Source organism: Lissotriton helveticus, chromosome 12, assembly GCF_964261635.1.
Source record: "Lissotriton helveticus chromosome 12, aLisHel1.1, whole genome shotgun sequence".
NCBI lineage: Eukaryota > Metazoa > Chordata > Amphibia > Caudata > Salamandridae > Lissotriton > Lissotriton helveticus.
The window spans coordinates 72,366,495-72,381,800 of record NC_136073.1 but is presented as its reverse complement, the minus strand read 5'-3'; the positions used below and the strand labels follow the sequence as shown (position 1 = coordinate 72,381,800).

The window sequence follows — 15,306 nt, the reverse complement described above, 5'->3', positions numbered from 1 at the left end:
AGGTCTGGAAATGACCCCTGTGGGTTCAAGTATTATTAACACTACTCCTATTAGTTGTTTACCACTGGAGCCGAGGGTCATTATTGAATCATGTAGACCCAATATGGCTCAGTCTCCCACAGTTCTCCCTTTCCCAGAGCTGCCAGTTACAGTCATACCTCCCACAGCTGCGGGTTCGGATATTACAGAAAACACGACAAGTCTTCAGCTTGGGGAACAGCGTGCTACCTATATTACTGAGGAGGGACTGTCGTCCTTATTGGAAAAACTTTTTTCTGAGAGACTTGTATCTGCCCTAATCCAGATTGCGACGGATATAACGGAGACTTTGAAGGATTGTGTTAAAGACCTGTTGAAAAAATGCGATCGCATTAATGATTTCTTAAATAATCAGGTACTTTCACCACCATCACTTATACCGATATGTCCTCCAGTTCTACAGGTTTCTACACCTGTTGTAAATGACCCCCCGATTAACACAGCAACTAATTTACTCGCTGAAAACCCTGTGCATAACAAAGGGAAAGTTGTAAATGGTAGATACACGCCCATTTTGCAACCAGTGACTAAACCAGTTTTATTGGAAGGGCAACAAGGTTTGCAGGGTGTACGGGTGCGTGGCGTGCCCCCGGTACATTTACCCCCAGATGCAACTCCTTTCGTAGCAGTACTGGTAAATGTGCCTAAACTTATTGATGGGGAAGAAGAACAGTATGAAACCCTTCTTAACCATACTAAAAAATGGTGCAATGCGAACTGTACGGGTGAAGGGGATATTGCAGGCAATATATTGAGGGGCAGAAGGGTAAATTGGGTGGGAAAAACTAAGAAATGTGTGGCAGGGGACTGTGTTATAGTAAATTTTAAATCACGCAATGTCACTAGCCGCCTATTTTGGGATGCCTCACCCTTGGATCCCGCGGGTAAGGGTGTGCGTGCTATGCCTCTGGGTTTTTTCTACCCACCTGCATATATGACAACTGGCGGTGGGTATAGTAGGGAACAGCATAATAAGAATGTCTGGGTAGAGGGTAGACATACTACCCCTCCACAAGGGAATGAATGGATGACAAAGAAATCTAGGGGTGGCGGGTCAGCTACTTCTGTAAGAAATACGTATACAGATGATCTAACCCTGTCAAATAGATTTTCGGTTCTTACAACTCAGGTTGACATGGACTGACTAGAGCCCAATCAAATAAACACGATACCAAATGGCCAGGATAATAATAGTAACATTTCTCCACCCTGTCGTATACCAACGATTGATGGGGAGGTTCCAATAGATTATGGTAGGGGAAATGTTAAGGTTTTGTCCTGGAATATTGCGGGTTTACGCGTTAAACAGGATGACCCGATTTGGCTAAAAATGTTAAAAGAACATGATATAGTTGCCATGCAGGAAACCTGGTCAAGGGAAAATTCTTTTTGGTTGGATGGTTATTCTTCTTTTTTTGTTAAAGCACAGTGTACCCCGGCGGGAAGAGATAGAGGGGGCTTGTTGCTATTGGTGTCTGTTAATATAGCTGGTAGTGTTAGGGAAATTCCTAGCTACTCACACTATTTTCAGCTACTAGAAATTCTCCATCCGGACAAAATTAAGACAGTTTTAATTAACTGCTACAATTCATTGCAGGGGGACCCCCAAATTTTGTTTTAGAAAGCTTATCTTTGTTTCTAATTGATTATATGTCAAAACAAACCACTTTTGTGCAACTCATATTAATGGGTGATTTTAATGTTCATTTGTGTGGGTCATATTGTCAGATTAGAGATTCGGATGGGCCGGATCTTGCGATTATTCCTCATTTCGAGCATAGTTCGAAAGGTTCAGCTATGGAAGAGCTGTTATCAGCTAACGATTTATATGAACCAGGCTTCTCAGATCAAAATGACCGTGTGGTTACTTATAACGCGAGGGGTAGTGAATCAATTATTGATTACATTTTCCTGTCCCCTGGACTCCTCCATTATGTTTTGTTTTACAACGCCATCGTAAGCGGTTTTAGTGATCACAATCCGGTGTCTCTGGTTATGGATAGGTCGCTTGGTTTACTCAAAGGGGCTTTGTTGGCCACCGCTGTGAAGAATGTCAAGAGTAAAGACCAAGGGAGGCGATTAAAATGGTGCAAAGTCTGCCCAGAGGATTTTTTTGGTCGTATCGAACAAGATATGATAGTAAATTTTGAGACATGTAGGGACCCAGACATGGGGGGAAAAGAAGTAGTTGCCGCATTTGAGGCTATATGTTCCAGGGTGGAAGAAGAGCTTACACTTAGCCCAAAGAAGGGACCTGCCCCAGTTTTTGGCTGGTTTGACCATACTTGCTCCAAAGCTCACGCTGCATTGTTGGCAGCGCTTAAACATTCTCCCAGAAACAAGTCATCGGTAGCGCAGCTGAGGAAAAAATATATGCTGAGGCGGTGAAGTTACGTAAAAAAGTCATTAAGGAAGAAGCCTGGGACTCTTTAATGGATTCGGCCACCCTTAAACATAGCTCTAAATTCTGGTCAATAATAAATAATCCAATATTTGCCCAAACACGTAATATAGACCTTGAGGCAAATATACCAGAAGTAGAGTGGCTTAATCACTTTTCCGCAATATATGGGAGTAATGAAATCTATGAAATATTTCATATCCCTTGTTATTCTGTTACTCAGCCGAATCTAAATTTTAGTGAAAATGAAGTTAAGGTCGCAGTAACTGGTTCTGCGAAGAATAAAGCTCCTGGACCTGATGGGGTTCCTCTGGATTTATATAAATCAAATCCTGAGATATGGGCAACGATATTAATGAATGTTTTTAACCATGTACTTATAGGGGGTTTTCCAAAAACATGGGCTTGCTCAATCATAGTCCCAATTTTTAAAAAAGGGCAAAGAAATGATCCTAAATGTTATCGCCCTATATCCTTGTTGGACTCTTCTATGAAGATCCTGGGCAAAGTTCTGTTGGCTAAAATTAATAAGTGGACACTAGAAAATGATATTTTGTCCAATGCCCAATATGGATTTCGCTCAGGAAGAGGGACAGAGGACCAATGCTTAAATCTCCATATGATCATCTCAAAATATACAAAGGCTAAAAAGGGGGCAATCTTTGTTGCTTACATGGATTTATCAACAGCATTTGATTTAGTTAACAGAGCAAAGCTGTGGGCCATGTTGTTAAATTTGGGATTGGACCCTCCTCTGGTCCATTTTTTAGCTGAACTCCACAAAGATTTAAAGACTTCTATTAGAATGGATCAAGATGGACATCGTACAGCATGGTTTAAATCAGGCAGGGGTGTGCGGCAAGGCTGCATCCTTGCACCTATGCTGTTCACTTTATACATAAATTCTCTGGAAAAAAACCTTTTGGCTGTCTCAGTGGACACACCGCGTGCAGGAGACACTCATATTCCGGTGCTTCTGTACGCGGATGATGCCGCATTGATAGCTAGGACACATTTAGGTCTACAGAGACTTTTAAATGCATTTAGTGACTTCATGTCCTCTCTTGACCTAGTGGTGAATAACTCCAAATCACACGTTATGGTTTTTGGGACTGCTAAAAATAATATTAAATCTTTTTACTGTAAAGGGGAAGTGATTACTAATGTTAAAGTTTTCACTTACCTAGGTGTAGTTTTTGATTCTAAGGGTAGCTGGATTCCGCAAATAACAGCTAAAACTAAAGCGGTGAGGAGCTCTGTAAATGCTATCCTAAGCTTCTCAAGGAGACTTGGGGGGAAACCTAGTGGTGCATTATTAGCTTTGTATAGGGCAAAAACATTAGCTATAGCATGGTATGGAGCAGGTCTGTGGGGTTATGTGAAAACTGAAACTATACAAAAGGAGGTTAACAAGTTTTTTCGCTCTATGTTAGGGCTCCCTCCGTCGACAGCCACTTTCTCAGTCCATCAGGAGCTTGGAGTAGGTTACATTACCGATATCCTCTCCATGGCACCTATCCTACTATGGATTAGGGTTTGGATCAATAACAACTTGGGTCTTAACCATAAAATACTGATGGATTGCTTAAAACTTGATAAGTATAAAGATATTGCTTGGCTGTCATATATTCATAAGTGTTCAGTGGAATTAGGACGCCCCGAGATATTTTCCGCCCCGCTTGGCCTGAAAAAAGCAGACCTAGATTGGGTTAAGCTTAATTTCTTCAAACTTAAGACCTTGGAGAGAGAGGAACATCAATTAACAAAACCCACCGTTAGAGCCCATTTTATGACAATTACCTGTATAGCTATCCAACCGTACCTTACTTTAGTTAATATCCCATTTCACAGGTGGCTTCTGGTTAAATTTCGATTTAACCAGATTTATATGGTACTTTGTGATAGTCAAGGTTGGTTTAAGCCCGAGGAAGCACCTGTATGCAAATGTGATGACTTTTCCCTGCAAAACAATATGCATTTAATGCTGTTCTGTCCTTTTTATAATGTTCCAAGACAGAAGTATTTGGTACCTTTATTGAAAGGGAAAGCTTTTTTACAGGCAAAACCAGCACTCCTGTATTTACAAATGCTAGAATCCCCCTTGGTGATGTTCAGCGTGGCAAACTATCTTGTTGCTGCTGTTAGGATCAGGAAGAGGAATTTACAAGTGTAATATTGGGGTTTGTGATGATTGTTGTTTTGCCTCACCTATTTGTACATGATGATTTTTAATCTTGTCTTTTTTTAATAATTTTTGATACTGAAATTGTATTGTATGAAATTTTTTATATGAATTTGGAATGTCTTTTAACTGTTTGTAGTATGCTTTTATGATTTTTAACAAAATCGAATAAAGTGGTTTTTGACTTGACTTGAAATGTTGTTCCGGGGGCTCCGAGCCTCCAATTCTACATTTTTGGCCGCAATGACTTTTAACAACTTGGCCATTTTTGACACCTGCTGCTGCATCTGAGAGGTAGCATCCTCATTCTCATGCGTCGCTCAGCCGCCTTCAACTGCCTATCATTTTTGTCGACTTTCTGGACAAGGAAATCTAGTCGGCTGATCATCGTGTCCATTTTCCCAGAAAGGTCGGTGAGGCTGTGCTGCATAGCCAGGAGTAGTGTTTTTACATCGTCTTCCGGGGTCAGCGAGGGTGACTGCGACTGGTCAGTGCTGGTCTGTCCGGAATCAGCAGAGGTGGACCGCGTGGCATTTTTTTTGGTGTCAAAGGTGAGTCTGGGTTGGCGGCCATAAAGGTTTCCCCATTTTGCGCATGCTTATTGCGGAGAGGAAGAGCAGAATCGGGGGTCACCACACCAGGAGCTAACTGGGATTCCAGACGAAGAGAGCCAAGCCAAGAAGGGCATTCATCAGCCATATAAAACAGGAGATAGCAGAATGCCGCAATAGAGCGGGCCTGTAGTAGTAATCAGCAGAGGAACTCAGGGATATAGTAACAGTCCACCTGTGTGCAGGGCAAACGGTGTCTTAGGCAGAGAACAGGCATCTTTGGTGAGTGAGTAGGCATTGACAGCAGGCACACATGTAAATATATCGCAGAAGCGGGTTTAAATAGGTGTCGCTTGTATATCAAAACTGTCAAGGCAGGAGTATTAGATGCAGTGGAGCCAGTCAGTAGTGTACAGGACCGCAATGGTTCAGCTCCTACGAGTGGTATACCAATAGGGAGCAGGAGTGGTGTAGAATGGCGCCAAACACCTTCGGAGCTGGAGTGGATGATCATGTCAGGGGGCGCAGCGTAGCTTCACAGCCCCCCTGCACAACCACACCCCTCGCACAGTCTCAGAAGGGCAGTTCGCAACTATGGGTGAGCACCAAATGTGGCAGAGTATACCACTAGCAGTTGGCCTCAGCTGGGCCACACACAGGCCTCACAGAACGGGGTGCAGTCAATCTCGCCAGCAGTCAGACACACAAGCCTTGGCCTCCAGCCACCCAGCAGGCAGGGGAGAAGGGCAAGCCCAGGATGTTGGCACTGTGGGATATGCAGGTAAGCGGAGGTGCGGGCCGTCCTACAGGTTGCTATAGGTGCAGTACAGCAGCAGCACCCATGTTGTAATGAGACATCATGCTGGCACGCAAGATGGCGGCGGTACGCTCAAAGTTCCTTGCTGTAGGGCCAGACGCTGATCGCCCGTAGATAATGGCATGCGATGCGCTCAGCCGATTGTTAAGGACCTTCAGAAATCGCACCAGGGGTCAGCTATCAAGCATCAAAGGCAGGTCTGCAGTAGATACGCGACTGCGCAGATCTCATCACGCACGATGACAGCAAAGGAGAAATGGCGCGCATCCAGCATCAGACCTCCCGCCCCATGCATCAGCCACCTCACCGCGTCTCTTGTCCAAGTGTGCACCACCTTCCGCAGAGATATGGATCACAGCATGTGACAAGCCACCGGGGAGCAGATCACTTATCGGAGGGTGGGGAGCAGGCTACTTAATGGAAGGCCCGCCGCCACGTGGAATCCCCGGGGCTCTGGTAACAGCGGCTGTCGCCTGTGTTATCAGGAGCTTCGCCTCCTCGGTCCCCCGCAGCTTGAAGTCCGCCATGGAGTCACCTCCATGAGTGCGAGCGCCACGATTTTCGACCTAGAACTGCCAGACTGTCTAGGGAGCAGGCAAACAGCGGCACAAAGGGGTTCTATATTGTAGGAGCAAGGATAAATATTGGATTATATCGCCAAACCTCCAGAGCCTCACATGTGTGCGGCCATCTTGGACGTGCATCACCTAGCGCCCCCCAGGTAGGAGATATACTTATATAGATATAGTGAGTGTTGTCTAATAAATAGACATGTGTAGGAAAGTGCTCTTTTTTAATTATTTAATTATTACCCTCTAACTTCTTGCCAGATACCTGATGGCAACTTGACTGTGTGTGCAGGGATCCTGCTAACCAGGCGCCTGCACCTGTTTTCCTTCACAAAACTGTACCTTTGTACCAACAATTGGCACATACCTGGCCACAGGTAAGCCCCTTGTAAAAGGTACCATGGGTACCAAGGGCACAGTGACCAGGGAACGCCTCTAAGGGCTGTAGCTCCTATTGTGCCACGCTTAGAGACCCTGCACCTTAACACCCACACACTGCTATTGCAGGCTCACTGTTTTGGTGCAGAAAAAAGTGAAGAGTCGACATGGCATACATCCCTGTGTGCCATGACTGCAACCCTACGCCTGCAGCCTCAACCTGAGCGGTCTCCCTGACCACGACCGGAGCTGGTAAGAACACCCGATGCCCAAAGACACCCCTGCACCTGATGCCCCATAGCTTTGGGTAGCCCAACAGATGGCATACCTCAATCCTCCAACTTACCTCTCTTGCTGGTGGTCGCCCTCCGGAATCCTCCTCGACCAAGCCTGCAGTACTTCTTTTGAACTAGAGATCTCCATTGAAGTCAGCAGGTCTCTTGACGTCTTCTTGGCGCTCTGAATCTGGCTGCCTCCGTGCCTCTGGTGGTGCAGCTCTGTCCGGGGAAGTGTAGTGCAGGGGTTCACGGACAACACCACCGCCATGTGGTACTGCAACAAACAGGGTGGGGTTGGGTTGTGGACCCTTTGCCAGGAGGCTCTGAGCCTCTAGCAATGGCTGGAACACCAGGGCATCACCCTGGTGGTTCAACACCTGGCAGGTACCTTGAACGCCATGGCGGACAAACTCAGCCGTCGGTGCATGATGGATCACGAATGGCGTCTGAACTCGGACGTGGCGCAAGGCCTCGTTCTGCAGTGGGGAGAGCCTTGGTTAGATCTATTCGCCACAGAAGAGAACGTACAATGTCATCAGTTCTGCGAGTTGGAATTTCCAAGGCGGCACTCGCTCGGAGACGCTTTTCGTCGCGAGTGGAGTTGCGGTCTGGTGTACGCCTTTCGGCCTATACCACTTCTGCCCAGAGTGCTGAAGAAGATCAGGTGCGACCGGGCCCAGGTCATCCTTGTGGCTCTGGACTGGGCACAAAGGTACTGGTATCCCGAGCTACTCAGCATGTCAGTCGATCCCCCGATTCGTCTGCCTCTTTGGGAGGACCTTCCGTCGCAGCAGCGGGGGACGGTCCTCAACCCGAACCTGTTCAGTCTCCACCTCCATGCGTGGAGATTGAGTGGCAACAGTTGAGGCCATTTGACTTGCCTTCTGAAGTCTGTGATGTGATTCTGGCAGCCAGGCGTCCCTCCACAAAATCAGTATACGCCTACAGGTGGAAAAAATTTGTGGCATGGTGCACAGCAAAGGCTGTGGATCCCCTTTCTGCCCCTCTTTCAGAGGTTCTCCTCTTTCTTCTTTCTCTTGCCCAGCAGGGCTCTGCTCTGGGCACTATCAAGGGCTACCTCTCTGCCATTTCGGCCTTCTTAAGGCTTCCTGATCAGCCTTCTCTTTTCAAGTCCCCTGTTGTAAATAGATTCTTGAAGGGCATCACTCACATGTTTCCTCCTGTTCCTTTCATGATGCCTCAGTGGTACTTGAACCTTGTTCTGACTTATTTGATGTACGCTCCTTTCGAGCCACTTCACAATTGCCCTCTTCATCTTCTAACTCTTAAGACTGCATTCCTGGTTGCCATCACATCTGCCAGGAGAGTGAGTGAGCTCCAGGCTCTTTCTTCTAAACCTCCTTTCCTTTCTGTCCATCTGGATAAGGTTGTTTTAAGAACGCGTCCCTCTTTCCTGCCCAAGGTAGTCACAGTCTTCCACATCAGGCAGTCTATCACCTTGCCCACCTTCTTTCTGCCTCCGCATCCCTAGAAAGAGGAAGAGAGGCTCCACAGTCTTGACCCAAAAGGTGCTCTCTCATTCTATCTGGACCGCACACGCCAGTTCCAGGTGGATGACCAGCTCTTTGTTGGTTACGTGGGCGCTAAGAAGGGACGGGCGGTGCACAAACGTACCATCTTTCGGTGGGTTGTCTTGTGCATCAAGGTTTGCTACTCCTTGGCGAAAAAGGAGCCTCCTGTTGGGCTGAGGGCCCATTCTACTCGGGCCACGGCGGCTACTACTGCCCTGGGTCGGGGAGTCCCCTTGCAGGACATCTGTCAGGCAGCTACGTGGGCCTCGCTGCACATGTTTGCTAGACACTACTGCCTTGACAGCCAAGTCAGGAGAGATGGCTACTTTGGCCGTTCCGTTCTCCAGGTCTTTCTGGTGTGATCTTGGTTCGCAGACCCACCACCGAGGTTGGTATTGCTGGGGTATCTATTCTAAGGTAAGGAATCTAACTAACGTGTTTCTTTCAGATGAACAAGTTACTTACCTTTGGTAACAATATATCTGTAAGAAACATTAGTTAGTTAGATTCTTTACCGCCCCACCCATCCTCCCCGTTCTGCGAACCGATATCTAGGGTTAAGGTACATCCCTTTGAGGGCCCTAGTTTCATGGCACCAGTGTCGTTTTTTATCATGTCTCTGCGTTTCTGGCACGGAAAAACTGTGTATAAGAACTGACGTCATCGCGCAAGGACGGCGTCTAAGTACGACGACGTAATCCCGGCGCCAACAACAGACGCGGAGCCGCAGACGACGCCTACCGACACGCAGGGGTACTGCTACGCAAAACTTTCCGGATCCAGCCTGACGCCTGGGGATATTCTAAGGTAAGGAATCTAACTAACTAATGTTTCTTACAGATCTATCGTTACCGAAGGTAAGTAACTTGTTCATTACAACTCTCAACGAGACGCACCCCTCTGCGCTTCATGCTAGCAAAACCCATATGTGTCACAAAAGTGTCCTCCTTCACTTACTAATGCATTTTATTTTTACAATACATTTGCATAATTTACCAATGCTAATATTTATTGCAAATTGGTTAATAGTAACACCTTAAAAAATATGTTTACCTTTTGTGCTTTTTCTACTTTTTTGTTTTCATTCAGGAGTCTCAGATAACTCGCATATTTGGAACAATGATCAACCAAAAGCTTCAGGACTTTGAGGAAGAAGTGAAACCCATCGGTAACACTATCACCATGGCAACTATTGATGCCTATAATGCCTTCATTCAAAGATTTCTCCCCACTCCAGCAAAGATCCACTACCTCTTCAACCTCCGGGACATCTCTAAGGTATTGGCAGCGAGGACTAAAGGACATGCACTGCCTCCATCCTTCTAACCAACAAAAGAATATGGTGTGGCCACACAACTATTGCTTTGCAGGGAATATTGGTATATGTTTGGCAAATTCATTCCAGTCACGGCTTAATTTTTAGAAATGTGGCTATGGTTTGGCCAGACATTTCTACAGCATGGGATCCTGCTTAGAACTTAGTCTCTAGACTATTCTCCCACTACTAAGAAAGATTCTAAGCAGCTGGGAGTTATTTTTTAGCCACCTAAGAAAGATGCCCCTGTTAGAGATATATTGTAAGACAGTTAGTTCTGTTCCTATCACTAAATGTACACACACTGTGCATTTGCCAACAAATTGTGTATGGCATATATTTTAAAAATTATGTTTTTAATGCATACTCCTACCTGCAGATTCCTTTTGTACATCCATATACAAGCGCAGCACTGAAGCCAGACCAGATCTTGTTTTTTTTAAATAATGATTGTAGATGCTGGCTGCGTATATCCTACATCAAAGTAAGTAATAGTGTGCACAGAGTCCAGGGACTCCCCAGAGGTATAGCAGAGGCTAAAGTAGACAAGTACTAACAGCTCTTTTTGTGGTAGAGTGGGTGAGCAGTTAGGCTTATCAAGAGTGTGTGTTAAGCATTTAATGTATTCACTCAATCAAGGCTGATGTCACACACCCAGAGACAGAATCCAGACCAATTGGGTAAGTAAAAAAAAGTATACTTATAGTTTATTTTGTAGAACCAAGCAGGACTTCGCACAGGCAAGTAAGAAATACTTTCACATGCAAAGCTGTACACAGAAATGCAATTGTGAATTATATTGGAATAATTTACAGGTTTGTATTACTTTAAAAACAGTTCAAAATACAGTAAGATTTCTTTTGATTATTTTTGTGTTGCTTTTAGATTAAATCAACTACTTGGGGTGATATGCCTTGATATCACATCATGGATTCTACAATACAAGGTAAGTAAGACTTTTTTCACTTTTAAGATACAGTTACTTTTTCTGTTATGAAAAAAACACAGGTCTACACTCAGGGGCTGATTACAATGTTGTTCGGAAACTGTTCCAAATGAATCGGTCTCGGAATAGTTTCCGAACGAATCAGGACCTGCGAGTCTGAACGACCGATTACGATGCTTCTCAACATCAATCAGTCAGACTCGCATTGACTTCAATAGGAGCCTGTGTTCCCGAACAAGAACACAGGCTCCCATTGAAAAAAGGTGTGGTTGGGGAATACCTTGCACTCTGTGGCGGGCACCCTGCGGTGCCTGCCACATTGTGCATGGTTGGGAAGAGAGGCCCTTGGCGACCCCTACAGGTCCGAATCGGATGCCCCGTTGCGGGCCCCCCAAAAACAGATTCAGACAGCCGTTTTGTGTTGGTCAGACCGATTCAGAATGGCTATCCGAATCGGTCATCGTAATCACTCGTTCGGAAACCATGTCCATAGAGCTGTACGATTCGGCTCTGAAAAACTCGGATGTCCAAATTGGAACCGATTCAGACTGCCAAAACGGTTTCCGGGCATCGTATTCGGTCATTGGGAAATGTGTACGATTCATTCGGAAACAAGGGTTTTCCGAATCGAATTCTGCAATACCGAATCCCATTCAGAGCCTTTCCGAACGAAATCGTAATTGGCTCCCTAGATGTTTTTAGGAACAGAAAACTTGTAACATTGGCCCGAATAGGGAAAAGAGTGTTAATGTAAGTAAACGATTTACAAATATGAGTTTTTGGGTTTCGGACCAAGGTTCCCCTAGGTCCAGGTAGGCACTTAAATTGCACCACCTTCGGCACTGGGGCAGCCAGGTGCAGAGTGTAGGGGCCCAGTGTTAGCCAATGGGGAAAGGGATCAGCACTGCAGGGGCAAGAGCTGCACTATAGCGGCACGGAGGCGGCCTGTTGCCAAGGAGACGTCGGGGACCCTGTGGATTTCAATGGAGATCTAAAGTTTGGAAAAGATGCTTCAGGCTCGGTCAGGTAGGTTTCCTGAAGGCAACCACTGGCTGGAGAGGTAGGTTAGGTTCTTGGGGAATGCCTGAACACCGTTGGTTGGGGTGTCAGGTGCAGGGGTGTCCTTTGGCGTCGGGGCTTCTTACCAACTCCGGGGGACCCTTTAGGTTGAGACTTCAGGCATCGCCTGGAAGCTTGAAGGGTGTTGGAATCACCAGATCTCTGGTCCGGATCTCTGGGAAAACCTCCTCATGGTGTTGGACCACTTGAACTTGGACCGTGAGTGTTGGGTGCAGAGTGGTGCTGAACCGTGGAGCCGCCTGGATCTGGGTTCTGTGTTAGACGTCTTTGCTTCAGCAAGTCCGGTGCTTTCGGGAGACAGAGTCTTGAATTTGAGTGCAGGGCAAGTCCTCCGGGCTCAGGGGGACTGCTGGACACACCAGGATTTCTGCTGCAGTCAGGTCGGAGTCAGACAGGCTGGTAGGGCTGGGGCCAAAGCGATTGGTGTCCTTTTCTTCCTGGGTCAGCACAACTCTTCAGTCCTTCTTCTTTCTTCTTCTAATCTAAAGAGACAAGGTTCAGGGTCACCCTAAGTACTAAACACAGGGGTGTTACAGGGCTGTGCAGGTTGTGACCAATGAGTCCCTTCCTTGGGGTGAGTACACCCCCTATAATGCCACACTCCAGTGGGAGGGAAGCATGAGCCTCTTCCTAATTGGTTGTGTCCCTGCATCTCCAAAATGGAGGTGACTGAGATGTGTGCTTCACCTCGTTTCCCACCCCTGAGGGCTGGGGTTGGCAAAGGTGAGCACACCTCTCCTCCGAACTCTGTTTTCCTGCCGATTCTTTTGCCCAAATTGGGGGTCCGAACCGGTGGGAGACAGTTGCTGGGGGCAGCAAAATGCAGGATCAGCTCACATAGGGGGCAGGCCTTTGAACTTCCCTTCGTGAACCCAGCCCATCCTGGGGAGGAGGATCTATACCCCTGCCCTGGATGGGCTTTGCCTCAGGACCCCGAGAGCAGAGGCTCTCTACCCATGGGTGGCAAATGGAGGGCAGCCATTCAGGAACCACACCAGGGCTGGTCGTTTTTCAGGGGGCATCTCTAAGATGCCCTCTTTGTGCATTTTACACTAAATTCCACAATGGCATCAGTGTAGGTTTAATGTACTGAGACTTTTGCTACCAAACTTCCTAGTTTTCAGTGAAGCCATTATGGAGCTGTGGAGTTTTTAATGACCGACTCCCAGAACATATACTCTTTATGGGTACCCTGAACTCACAAAGTCTAAGGATGGACTTAGACACTGTAGGGGTACAGTGCTCATGCAACTGTACCCTAACCTGTGGTTTAGTGCTCCGTGCTAGAGGGGTGGCTTACCTAGGCCGCTGGCATTTGTTTGCAGGCATGGCACACAGGGATGTGTGCCATGTCGACTCTTCACTTTTCTCTGCTCCAAAACACGCAGCCTGCAAAGGCAATGTGTGAGTGTTAGGGTGCAGGGCCCCAAACGGTGGCACAATAGATGCTGCAGCGCATGGAGGCCTTTCCTGGTCACCATGCCCATGGTACCCATATTAACTTTTACAAGGGGTTTACCTGTGGCCAAAGAGGTGCAAATTGGGAGTACACTGTTACAGCTTTGGGAAATAACACAGGCCCTGGGAACCTGATTGGCAGGGACCCAAGGCTCACCAAGTCAAAGTGCATTATGTGTCAGGCAAAAGTGGGGGGCGTAACCATGCAGAAAGGGGCTCTTTCCTACAATGATGCTACATATTTGCCTGATAGTAGTGTGCAATCCGGGAGCATTTAAGAAAGTAACATACTTTTCTCTGTATGTCATGGATGCTGGAACTGAAATCACCAAAAAGTGTCTGTTTTTTTTGTCAGCATTTGTCTTTAGAAACAGTTTGTATTCTTTGTAGTATGTTCCACACCCTGGGTGTTTATGGTACCTCTTCAAAAGGCACATAGCTCCTGTGTCCACTGATGTACCCAAATGCTATCTGAGAGATGAAGGTCAATTAATTCATGGCATTTTGAAAGGGCTCAGGGTCCAAATCATGTCTAAGGCCATAATTACTTCAAGATAACATTCGCCAGAGGAAGGAGCAAAAAACACAAGAAACCTAAACAGAACAAGTGTCCTTTTCCTCATCATGAACAGAAGAAAATTTAAGAAGGAAGCATTTTGATTCCTTTTTTGTGACCGTTCCAATATTTTAAAACTAAAACTACAAGGGAGATTTCCTTCAACTGGAGAATTAGTTGAGAAAGTTTAGGCTTTCTGGAAGGCCGTGTTTCCTGTCAGGCATTTTAGCAGGCTGTGTTGGCCTTTGGCTTCTCAGCCAAGCACGTTGGCTATATTCCTGTCTCAGAAGCCAGGACCCTTTTGAATGGCAAATAGAGCCTCTGAGGTTATGTTGTGACTTCTTTGGCATGGGTCTGCCTCAGCATGATACCTGCAACTCCAGCCCTAGTTTAATCAAGCCTAAGTATACTAGTGGTACCAAGTCTTAAGGTGAAAAGGAAGCTCTTTTTAAGCTACAACACGATCTATGCTGGTGGTGGTACTGGCCTGTCACTACTTAAGCTATTGACTATTGCCAAGTTAAAACCCCAGCACCAAACCTGATTGTTAAGTTGGTGAGGAAACACATAGCTGACTAAAATTATACATTGAAAAGATTTTCTAACCATTGCCCTTCTCGTGATTCGACGTTCATTTTGGATTAGATTAATATGCCCCTGGTGCTCTGAACAATAGTTAGAGAGGAACTATGATATTGATGCTGAGAGCATGCATCAAGCTAAGCACACTGATGCATGTTTATTTCTTGACCTGTAAAATGGAAGTAACCTGAAAGTCTCCTGCGGGCAGCTTCTCAAACGTGGAAAGTTTATGGTATATCAGAACATTGATAACAAAAATATTGTATGACACAAATATCCTTTACCAAAATATCACTCCATTGGTTGGAGATATTCTATTATTAACTCCAGTAGAGCGATTTTCATGACACCGTGGCCTGATTTGGAGTATGCGGAATGGTTTACATTATCACACACTTGACAGATATACCGTCCACATATATCTGATAGAGACTACTAGCCGCAGATTCCTTAACATAGAATTATCATCAGGCGTGAGACTGGATTCGAAAAACGTTTTGCCACAGCATCCCTGCGCACCGGTGGGACGGCATCGCGCGACTCTGCCCAGGCGACGTCCGCGCACCTGACGTCAGCGAGGTCCCATAAGTCCCACCCCGGCGCGTCTACGTCAGTTTTTTCC

General features: G+C 46.2%; 1 protein-coding gene across 2 annotated transcripts in view; it reads left to right on the top strand.

The window, feature by feature from the left end:
* The window catches only part of DNAH2 (dynein axonemal heavy chain 2), a 3,497,426-nt gene that overhangs the window by 2,222,416 nt on the left and 1,259,704 nt on the right, over nt 1-15,306 (top strand). For both annotated transcript variants that reach the window (XM_078670326.1, XM_078670327.1), the window contains one exon: nt 9,837-10,025. In XM_078670326.1, coding sequence (XP_078526452.1) covers nt 9,837-10,025 — 189 coding nt within the window. The remainder of the gene's footprint in view (nt 1-9,836; nt 10,026-15,306) is intronic.